At 40.4% G+C, this 12,234-nt stretch overlaps 1 protein-coding gene across 7 annotated transcripts in view; it reads right to left on the bottom strand.

Moving 5' to 3' along the window:
- Window positions 1-12,234, bottom strand: part of LOC109675955 (SHC-transforming protein 3) — a 171,888-nt gene that overhangs the window by 24,358 nt on the left and 135,296 nt on the right. For 3 of the 7 annotated variants that reach the window (XM_074052409.1, XM_074052408.1, XM_074052411.1), the window contains one exon: window positions 9,890-10,197. The exons of 2 other annotated variants lie outside the window; for them this stretch is intronic. In XM_074052409.1, the coding sequence (XP_073908510.1) occupies window positions 9,890-10,197 (308 nt within the window). The remainder of the gene's footprint in view (window positions 1-9,889; window positions 10,198-12,234) is intronic. 2 more of the 7 variants (XM_074052410.1, XM_074052412.1) reach the window with 1 other exon arrangement.

Here is a 12,234-nt window from a genome sequence, read left to right as displayed (position 1 = left end):
AAAGTATAAAGTACTGAAGAAAGAGATTGTAGAAGCCACTAGAAGATGGAAAGACATCTCATATTCATGAATAGGCAGAATAAATATTGCTAAAATGACCATACTACAAAAAGAATATACAAATTCAATGTAATCCCCATAAAATTCCATTGATATTGCTCACAGAAATAGAAAAAAACAATCCTAAAATTCATATGGAAACACAAAACACCCTGAATAGCCAAACCTACCCTGAACAAAACAAACAAAAAATAAAAACTGAAAAACAATCACAAACTTGACTTTATACTATAGAGACATGGTAACAAAACCAGCATGGTAGTGGCACAAAAACAGGCACATAAGCCATAGGAATAAAACAGAAGATCCATGAATAAGCCCAAATGGATTCTGCCATTTGATTTTTTACAAAGCCGCCAGAACATACATGGGAAAAAAATGCCTCTTTAACAAGTGGTGCTAGGAAAATTTGATCCACATGTAGAATACTGAAACTAGATCCCTGTCACTTACTCTGCACAAAAAAACGAACTCAGAATGGATCAAAGACCTTCATGTAGACTGGGACTTTGAAACTATGAGAGAAAAATGTTAGGGAAAGACTTGAAGATAAAATCACAGGTAAGGACTTTCTGAATAGTATTCCAATAGCTCAGGAAATAAGAGTGAGAATTGACAAATGGGATTGTATCAAAATAAAAATCCGCTCCACAATGAAAGAAAAAAAATAAACAGTGAAGAGACACCTGCAGAATAGGAGAAAGTCTTTGCCAAATATTCATCCAACAGGGAATTAATAGGTAGAGCACAAAAAAAAAGAACTCAAAAACTTAAACAGCGTAAAACCAAATAAGCCAATCAATAAACACGCAATGCAACTGAACAGAAACTTTCTAATGAAAAAGTACAAATGGCCAATAAATACATGAAAAATGTTCAACATCCTTACCCATAAAAGAAATGCCAATCAAAACCACATTGAGATTCTATCTTACTCCAATCAGAATGGCTGTCATCAAGAAAACAAACAACAACAAATGCTGGTAAAGATGCAGGGGAAAAGGAAATCTTATCCACTGCTAGTGGGAATGTAAATTAGTCCAGCTACTATGGAAATCAATATGAAGGTTCCTTAAAACTTCTAAAATAGAATTATAGTATGATCTAGCCACATCACTTAAGGTATACACCCAAAAGAATCAAAATCAGCTTACTATAGAGATACCTGAAATTCCCGTTTATTATGGCATTATTCACAATAGCCAAATATTTCCATATCTAGCCAAATATTTCAGCTATATGCCCATGAGTAGATGAATGGAAAAAGAGACCCAAGCCACGTGAGTAGAACGTACCCACCAGATGACAGATGAATAGGGGGTATTAGAGGCCAAGTAGAGTGTCAAGAAAGGCATCATCATCAGGGAGGAGGCTACACAGCCCAGTAGGGGAAGCCAGAGTCTGGGGAGGGGAGTGGACATCTAGGTGACAGGGTGGACCAGTGTGGGGTGTCAGAGCATGAGTAGGGTAAGGTAAGAAGCCATATGGGGATGATCAGCAGAAGGAGTAGGTGCCCAGACAAGGTAAGAAGGGTACCCATGATAGACAAGGAGAAGCAGCCAAGATGGGAGAAGGGTTACGTATGAGTGGTACTGGACAAGTAAGTGAAGATATTAAAGATAGTGGGAGTCAGGCTACTCATCATTGGAGAAGGGAGTTATACACGCCGAAAAGAGGAGACAACCGATAATCAATCTGTGATATTGGATTGGAATTGAAATTCATGGTTCCCAATATATACAGATAGATATGGAAATAAACATAGACAATAATGTATATGTGTGCATTATTGTGTGGAGGTGTGAGTGTGTGTATGTAGAGGCTGGTGTGTATGTGTGTGTGTGTGTGTGTGTGTGTGTGTGTGTGTGTGTGTGTGTGTGGTGTGGCAGTGTGTGTGCCTGCTCTAACTAACCATTAAGAGGCCCAGGGACAGCAACACTCTTGTTAAGGTTTGGATAAGTGTCCCCTGAAGGTCCCTGTGTTAAAGGATTTGTCTCCAGCCTGTGATGCTACTGGTGGAATCTTTACAAGGTAGGGCATAGTTGGAAGTTTTCTGGTCCCTTAAGGGCATGCCTTTGAAAGGGATATTGGGACCTTAGCCTCTCTGTCCTTCCCCTTTCTCTCTCAATCTCTCTCTCTCTCTTTTTCTTCTCTTCTTGCTTCCTGGTTGACATGAGGTGAGCAGCTGCCTCCAGCAGTACCAAATGACCATGGACTGAAATATCTAAAAGCATGAGCCAAAAAGAAACTTTTCCTCCTTTCAAGTTGATTATCTCAGGAATTTTGTCACCATGGTAGGGAGCCAACACAATCCCAAAAAGCATAGCTTGTGCATGAGCTTAGTTTCTAGAGACCATTCCCCTTATGAAAGCTCCAGGTGTCCTTGGGAGAAAAGTCAGCTTGCAGGATTAGTGGTAGAGGATGAGGCTGTTACAGGGATGGAGGTGCTCAAAGAATGATGAGAACATATACAAAGGGCACAGAAGCCAGTTGAAGGAGCATCAGGATAAATACACTAACAGATTAGAATCCAATGAGTAAATTTGGGAATTATGAATTCTAACAAAAAGAATCAATATAACTGAAATTTTTACTAGCAACCAGAGTGTTTGGATAGTTCCACATACCTTCCACCCAATGTTTCTTAATTACAAAGGAAAGAGGAGAAAGTCTCCAGTGGGGAAGCCTGACAAATGCCTCCTGAATGAAGCCATCAAAGAGAACACTCAGTCATTTCCACCAGCAGATACCCTATGTCATTTCTGTGAAAGAGCAGCAAGATGCAGACCCAAAGAGTGAGAGTATCAGTCAGTGTTCTGGTGCTGTGACAAAAGTCCTGAGATAAATCAACTTTAAGGAGGGAAAGTTTACTTTGGCTCAAATTTAGAGGCTCCAGTCCATGGTCCTTTGCTCTGTTGCTTTGGACTTGTGACTGCACTGGTACATCATGGTGGAAGTGAGTGGCAGAGGAGGCTATCTACCTCCTGACAGCTGGGAAGCAAAGAGAAAAAAAGGGGCTGGGCTCCCAATATCTCTTTCAAGAGCAGGTACCCAATAACCTAACTTCCTCCCACCAGGCCCCACCTCCTAAAGGCTTGACCATTTCCGAAATAGCACTTAACACCTGGGTTTGGAAGACATTTAAGGATGCATCCGAAGCACCCAGTCCTCCAAATTGAGGACTGCTCCAGGTTGAAGGAGGCAGATGTGACAACAAAATGCACAATTCTGAGCAGGACTCTTGAAATAAAAGGCATTGTTAGATAATTGGAGAAACACAAATGGGCTCAGAAGATTAGACGGTAGCAATTTTGATTTCTTGGTGGTTTGAACAGGTGGACACAGAAGATGGACAGCACCTGGGTCCTGAGCCACCCAATAATCAGATGAGGCTGGGTACACACAGGGACTGGGCATGCGTCAGGACTGAAGTTCTACTGGGTGAAGCGTGAAGGAGTCAGGCTTTATTTGCTCCTGTAACACAGCCCAGACTGACTGATACAAATGAAATCTTACAATAACAAGGCATAGTAAGAGGAGGGGCTCGAGGGCCACCTTTTAAATGGACATACAATACTTGTACAAATGTAGGCCCAATGTGATGTGATACATGTATACATTGTGCAGTGATCAGGTCAGGGTAATTAGCATATCCATCACCTCACACATGTACCATTTCTTTGTGGTGAGAACACTCAATCTTCTCTTCTAGATTTTTGAAATACAGAATGCATTATTTTTAGCTATAATAACCCTACTGTTGACCTACTCTCCCAGTTCCCCTTTTCCCAGCCTCCCTGGCCTCTGATAATCACTATTTTACTCTCTACTTTTATGAAATAACTTTCATAGATTCCATGGTAAATGAGAGTGTGCAATATTTGCCTAGATTATTTCACTTAACCTAATGTTCTGCAGGTTCATGCGATGTTGTGACAAATGACAGGATTCCATCCTTTGGGGGCTAAGTAGTATTCCTGTGTGTGTATGTGTGTGTTAGGTTGATTCTGCTACTGTGACGAGTACTGCAGTAAACATGGGAGTGCAGGTGTATCTGTGACATATTGATTTCATTTTCTTTGGGCAGTGAGATTGATCATACATGTTCTACTTTAAATTTTTTGAAGGAAACTCCATACCGTTTTCCATAGCATCTGTACAATTTACCTTCCCACCCAGAGTGTGTAATGGCTCTCTTTCTGTGTGTTTACCAGTATTCATTATTTTGGTCTTTTTGATAACAGGCACAATAACTTGGTGAGGTGACATCGTGTGGTTTTGATTTGCATCTCCCTGGTGATAAGTGATGTTGAGCATTTTTTCCCAACCTGTTGGTCATTTGTAGGTCTTTTGAAAAATGTCTTTCTAGCTCTTTTGTCTAATTTTTTAATTGGACTTTTTCTATTGATTTGAATTTTTATATATTGTGGACACTATCCTCTTAGCAGATAAACACTTGGCAAATACTTTTTCTGATTCTTAGGTTGTTTCTTCACTCTGCTGATTGTTTCCTTTGCTATGTAGAAGGCTTTAAATTTGATGCAATCTCATTTTTCTATTTTGCCTTTATTGTCACAATTTTAGAGTCTTACCCAATTAAAAAAAGTCCTTTCTTCTTTTTTAAAGTTATTCTCAAGATAAAAGAAATAGCTAAGAAGTGTGGGAATATTGGAGTGTTGTCATTTCTTTGTGATTTAATGGGTAAACGCCCCAGTGTGTGCTCTGAAATGTGCAATAACCAGAGACCACATGAATGAAGGCCAGGGAGAACCCAGCCACTTGTGCAAGCTCACCCCACTGGGATGGTATTACAAAGCCAAATGATGAACCAATGATGAATGACTCAGGGCATAATTTCAAGCACACATAGGCCGACTGAGTGATTCAGAAGATGCTGAAAAGAAAAAACGGGTAGGGAGAGGAGGTTTCAGACTGCCTCTCTGAAGCCTAACTCTCAGACCCAGTCACTGCTCTTTCAGCTGTTATTTTAGGGTCTTTTATTTTCAGCACCTTACCAAGGAAGTGCAGAATCTGTCCCAAGTGGCCTTCTCACCTGGTTTCCAGTGACCTCAGCGCATGGTGGGAGGGCCTCAGAGGCATGCAGACTCTGGATTAAATTTAGATGCAGAACTGTTTTGCATCCTTCTTTCTGTGCGTAATCTGTTCTGCCAAGTTTTCCCCTTTATAGTCAGGGACCAGCCAATTACCATGAAAATCAGATGAATAAATATTGAATAGAATGTGTTCTGCGTCTATTTTGGTGTCCTCACAGCAAGGGAGCAACATACGTTTTTAATTAAGTCTTTCCTTTCCATTTTCTTTTCAGCTAAAGCTATCCTCCATCAGATCAATTAAACCAGATAATCAGATTCAGCTAAAAGCCCCCCAAAAGAATAGTCATTAGTAGGTATGACTTAACAAGTGTTCCCAACTGCACTGCAAATTTCTCCTCCAAACCTGAAATTATATGAACAGCACAGCTTTGGGATTGGCTTGTGTGGACAGAGTTTGACCATATTATTACAACCCTATTACCTCATTTTCTACACCATCTTGATACTGATTTGAATGTACAACATATATATTGTTAGTAGAGTATCTTTCTCTTTCAAAAGCATTCTTTGGTCTAAAAAGACTAAATGAACAGAAATGTAACCATCTTTGTTTTGTATGATGACATATTTAGCTAGATTTAGCCATATCATGTTTTTAAATAGCCCAGATTTCAACTGAAATATTTATATTCTCATAAAATTGCTTGATAATTTTCTCTCCTGTTTTCTTTTTATAAAACTACAAGTGAATTGGTGGACAGCTTATGCAAAGACAGAACTCTGGGCTGGTTCCATTTAGAAAACTTGGTTTGTGGTTCTGCAACTGCACACCACATCGAATGTGCTGCTATACTTAGTAGGGTATGATGTCCCCAGGTCATCTGTTTGGATTCTCAATTCCTAACCTGTAAGAGCCTGGGTTGGTCAAGCACTCATCGGTTGAACACCTCTGTGTGCCAGGTACTGGGCCCAAAGCAGAAAATTACTGCAAAAATAAGATTGCTACTCATACGGAGGTTATATTCTAGTGGAAGGGGGAATCAAATAATCAAATTAACAACTGAGCAAATGCTTGTTTGTGATAAGTGTATTAAAAAATAAGTCAGAATAAAGAAATAGAGTATCCAGGGGATACTCTGGTTTATCAGGGGATTCCCTGACAAGCCTTGTCTGATTTGAAATAAGCCCAGTTCATACTCACACTAAGCAGTGAGTATGACCATATCAACCTGATAGATACTCAAGTCAGATAAGCACTCACAAGCAAAGGCAGACTTCACTTATAACAGAGAGTCCAAAGAATCCTAAAGAAAAGAGTAAGTGTCCAAACCTAACAATTACTATACCAAGACAAAGTAGCATTTATGATGGGATCATGGCATCAGAAAAATCTACCTGTGTCGTTCTCCATATTGAAAGATTTAAGAAAAAATTATTAACTCAAAAGATGCTGAAGAAGCATGTGATAAAGTTCAGAGGCAATATATGATAAAAGTAATAGGTAAACATTCCACCAAAGAGGAGATTTTCTTTTAAAATTGGCTTACAGATGAATACCAGGTGTCCAAAATGATGTTCAGGTTTAGGAGGCACTCGGTGCATATTTACTGAATTAATTAACTAATTAATTAAGTCCCTTAGGTTGAGATGGACCATCTACCAAAAACTTACTGCAAATACTCTTCTTAATGGAACAAAATCTCAAAATAATTCCTTTCAGCGTGGGCCAGGCAATGGCGCCCCCTTCTGGTCAGCGCTCAAAGGCACAGCAGAGTGAGAACAGGTGTAATGATGAGCAGGAGGTGCGTTATCTATCAGTGCGTGCAAAGGTAGGACCCGGTTCCAGTAACACTCTGGATTCACAAAGATCACACCACACTCATCTTTCCATAGCAGTGCTTGTTGAGAAAGGTACCTAGCCACAAAACTTCACTTACAGCGGGGTCTAAACCTAGACACTCTGGGAAACCACCTAACAAAGGAAATGGAAGAACTTTCTGGAGAGAATTTTGAAACTTCACCAAGGATAACTGAGTGAATGGAGAGTTATGTCATGTTTGTGGATGTGATGATCTAAGATTTAAAAATGTTCCTTCTCCACCAAATTAATTTACACATTCAATGTGAGTCCTACCAAAATTCCTGCATGTATTTTTGGGGATCTGATAAACTGATTCAAAAATCAGAATAAATATGGGGTAATATGATCAAAGTGTGTTACGTGCATGCATGGAAATGTCCTAACAAAATCCATTATTTTGTACAATTAACATATGCTAATAAAAAGAAGTGACACAGTAAAAGTTAATCGTATGGTTTATAAAAAAATAAAGTCAGAATAAAGAATGGTAAATGTCTGAGAAGAGCAAATGAAGTTTGCATAAAGGAGAATCAAGAGGAAGGAGTCACATCACTAGATGTTAAGACAATTTTACAGCCATTATGATAAAATGTATAGTACCTACACAAGGAATAAGTAGATCAATAGAACAGAAGTAAGACTCCAGAAACAGATCCCAGCCCAGAATACAGTCAGAAGGAACATTGGTATGGCAGAGAAAATATGAATGATTTGGTAAAAGGTGTCAAAAATGAGCTTACTTTATGGAGGCTTTAAAAATAGGTATCTTCAGCTGGAACTAAAACTTAATTGTGAAAGCTAAAGTTAATAGAAGGAGACATAGAATGCAGTTTGTTTGTAACTTGTGGGTGAGGAAAAAATTTAAACTAAAAAATCATAAACCATAAACTGAAAAACTGATGGATTCAGCTACATTCTAAAGAAAAACCTCTTTTGATGGAGAACATCACAGACAAAATTATCAGATTAAAAAAAAAGAAAAGCAAGGGTTGGTGGCATGGCTTAAGTGGTAGTTTCTTGGCTAGCAAGCACAAGAGGCCCTGAATTCAAATGCCAGTACCATCAAAAAAAAAAAAAAAAAAAAAGCAAAAGCTTTCACATGGAATTTCTATTGCTAAAAAACTCAACAAGAAAACCCAGTTTTAAAAAAGTCAAGCCTGGCAGAATGACTCAAATGGTAGAGCACCTACCTAGCAAGCATGAGGACCTGAGTTCAATCCCCAATACTGGAAAAAAATGAAGTCAAAAGAAAAATATGGGACAAGATAAAAGCATTAAAAAAATTACAGGAGATACCTGGCAAACTGCTAATGACATGTAATTAAAATTGAAAATTAGACTATGAGGTGTCCTTTTACTCTTTACTCCTACAGACTAGCAAAACTAGGGAGACGTCATCAAGGAAGAGCATGGGGGACCCCTTGCGGTCTGCTAGTGAGCCTCTCAGTGGTCCAGCTAATTGAAGAATGCAAATGCAATCCCTGGTGAAATTAAACACATGCATTTCCTCTGTCTAAAAGTTTCACTCCTGACACTTGCCCCAGAGAGACTCAGAGACTTTGTACCTTAGTACAGAGAAAAACATCCATGATGCTTTGTGGCAGCTTAGGTGCCCTTCTCCAGAGAGCCCAGTAAGTGACGTGCAGAATGTGTGTACGATGGACCCGAGGCAGCCCACCCAAGTATTGAGCCCATATACAGAAAGCACCATCAACATTTCTCAAAAACACCCTGGGATAAAAAATATGAAGGGAAAGGGGATTTATGGAACAGCATCATGTTTGCAAGTTTCTAAAAGGCACAAACATAAAAACTATATTTTCGTAGATGATGTACATGTAAAAAAATAGCTACTGTAGGTGGGCTGGAAGGAAGTGGTCACTTTCATTACAGTCCATCCTTGGGGAAGCGGTGGCCTTAGTGCAGAGGGCAAAGGGACTATGCAAAGACAGATGTTTTGAGAGCACCAGGAGCTGGGATGTGCTGGCATCTCAATCTGACTCCCTCAATCATCTCGGGTAGCCCCTCCCTGCTCCCACCCATGCATCCCATATGGTTAAATTGTGTGCAAGTTCAATGCTATTGATTGATTCAGACCTACTATCAATCATTGAAATAATTCTACTTAAATCATTCTACCTTGTGCTTTTTGTTTTCACAGCCTAAGAAGTTGTAAACAACAATCCTGGGAATACTCAATGGTTAAGTTGATTTAATTGCATTTATTAAACTTAACAATTATTGGGCTATACCGAGGGTAAAGGCAAATATATTCACTGATTGGGAGGTGGGTGATTCAGCCAAATGCACAGAATTTTTTAGACACACTGGTACCAACACCAGGTCACCAGGCATAACTTCTCTGAACAGGAAAACAAGAGACTAATTGGGGTAGGGGCGCCTACTGCTCAGCATTTTTACAGCCTCAGCAACTCAATATTTGAGATAAATATTAAAAATCCAAGAGCCTGTATATCCTTGTCCACTGTGAATGTATTTGGAAGAAAAACTTTCTTTTCATAGATTTATCTCTTCATAGTTCTCTTTACAGCTTTCTAGTTTTATCTTTCACATTTAGGTTTCAATTCCAACTGAAGTTACTTTAGAATATGATATGGAGTAGAGACTCAATGTTTTTTAAGTCTCTATATAGTAAGCTTAAAATTCTGTTTATTTATCTTAAAGGACATGGATTGGGGCTTTTAGCCGGGGCCATGGTAATTTCCCAAGTTCTATTACTCCCATAGGGCACTCACCCTGGACACCTCTCCTTTGGCTCTGACCAGAAGGCCTAAGTCCTCTGTCCCAGCCAGGCATGCACAGGTAGAGGAGACAGTGCGGTGGTTACCCCACCACACTGCTCAAGAAGTAGACATGGTTAAAGGTAGGTATGAGCTCACTGGAAGGCCCTTGCCTCATGCCTCACCGTGCCTTCAGGATCCACCAGCAGCAGGTGCTTGGCCTGGCCATTGTGCATGCCTGTGAGGACAAAGGAGCCAGGGTTGGTGGTACTCTTCCTGACAAGGAAGTCTCCATCTTTCGCCAGCAGTCCCTCTGCCTCCTTCCTGCTCATCTCTCCTTGGTACCAAGGCTCAGCATCCAGCTCTTCCAGCATCTTGGCGTCTGGGGCTCTGGGTGAGACGGGGCTGATGCACTCCACTGAGGCTGCTTTGTTCAACATGGGCCCCAAGGACTGGTTCTTGAGAGCGTCTTCAAAAGGTTCTGTCAACAACATTTTCCAGCAACAAGTCAATCCCAAGAAAGAATGATAAAAACATGGTGTGAGAGATGAAAATGCAAACACAACTTCTTGGGAGAGAGTGACTAGAGAAAAACAACTGGCTGGTAGTATAACAGGATTCATCACAAACGTTTAAAGCACATCCCAATTTTTGGCATGACTCACTCTGGTGAATCTGCTTTCCCCAGATAGCTGGGAGTTGTGCTTTGTGCCAAGGATTTAAGCACACTCTTTGTCTAGCTATTGGGAATGACTTCATTGTTACACGCTATACACATTTCATGCGACCTACTTTCCTTAGAAAATCAGACAGCCTCAACAAATTTGTACAAAAATTTGCCAATACCAAAGGAAAGACAACCTACAAAGCTTTGATTTCATGCAAAACCTAAGCCCAATCCACTGAAGGTTCATTTCAAAATCCTCGGGTGCCACTTGTGTGACCTACTCCAGGCTACAAGTTCTACTTTCCCTTCATTCATTCATTTCTATAGCAAAAAGTTTTTATCTGGTGAGCCTGTCATCCCAAGTTATGTGGGAGGCTGAGCTTGGGAGAATCATAGTTTGAGGACAGCTCAGACAAAAAGTTAGCAAGACCCTATCACAACCGATAGCTGGGTGTGGTGGCATGTGACTATCATTCCAAGCTATGCAAGAGACTGAGATCAGGAGGATTGCAGTTCTAGGCTAGTCCAGGCAAAAAAGTTTGCAAGACCTCATCTCAATGGTAAAAAGTTGGGTGTAGTGGTGCATACCTGCCATCCCAGCAGAGGTGGGAAGCATAAACAGAATCAAGTCAGGTGGCCTGGACAAGAAGCAAGACCCTATCTCCAAAATACCCAGAGCAGAAGGGGCTGGAGGTGTGGCTTAAGTGGTAGAGTGCCTGCCTAGCAAGCATGAAGCTTGTACAAACCCCAGTACTGCCAAAAAATGTTTGTTTTTTATTTTATTTTTATTTTTAATATGGGTACCTGATACCACTCTTGGCTTGGTTTCCTTTGGAACACACTTCTTGCTCTAGAGGGACTGGTAAACTGCTGGTCTACAGCACCAAATACCAGTGCCAAAAGAAGTAGCCAATTAAATTTCAACATTCAGTTTTCCTGTAAAGTGATACGTACAACATCCCCAACATCATCACCATCGCTGCCACCCGTACTATTACTTAGCTCTAATGGTTCATGATCAACACCATACAGTATTGCCTTTACTTCCATCCATCTCAGTAGATACAACCCCCTTTAAGCCCTTTCTTCTTTCTGTCTCCTTCTCTGCCTTTGGGAGTAGGAGTAGAAGTTAACTGGAGAGAAGGATGCTCTGGTTCTCAGTGCTCTCAAAATCCAGCCCCACCTAACTCTCCTCAGGCTCTGAGGCCAGGAGTCACTGTTAAATTGACTAAATTAAACAGTAGAAATGATTTTCCTGGAAGTACAGCACTAGACCACAATAAAGAGAAACTGAAAGAACTGAACAGAGGCTGGAGGCTCTGCTCTGCTTTACAACTTGGGGAAGTGGCTTCATACTTCTCGGGCTGTTTTCACATTTTTTTTAAATGAAGGGATTGGATGGAGTGATCTGTAAGCTATCTTCAGGCAGTGACACTCAATAGTTCTTTGGGTTCAGGTGATTTTTGTCAAAGTGGGAGTTAGACTGGGAAGCCGCAATGGCTGAGGAAGAGTAAAGTGTGGGTATCGTGATGCTGCTTAGTCTTCAGAGCACTTAACCCAATCTTCACCCACATGAGATACCATGAGCAGCAAGTGTTGGACCAGCAAGGCTGTCTTTTACATGTGATGAGGTTACTTAACTTGTAGGATTCTCCATTTCCTCCCGATAAATTAGGGATAGTAACAGTAATAATAAAATCTATCTGTAGGGTAATTGAGAAAAATCAAACAAAATAGCAAGTGCCTAGCACAGAGTAGCAACTCATTCAGCCCTAGTCTCCTTTCCTGTCCTTTTCAGCTTGCTAAGTTCTCAAGGAATTAAAAAAGGAAAACTTTAAAGTATAAAGCTTT

This window comes from Castor canadensis, chromosome 13, assembly GCF_047511655.1.
Source record: "Castor canadensis chromosome 13, mCasCan1.hap1v2, whole genome shotgun sequence".
Lineage (NCBI taxonomy): Eukaryota > Metazoa > Chordata > Mammalia > Rodentia > Castoridae > Castor > Castor canadensis.
Note: the sequence above shows the minus strand (reverse complement) of the source record. Positions and strands in the feature narration are given on the sequence as shown.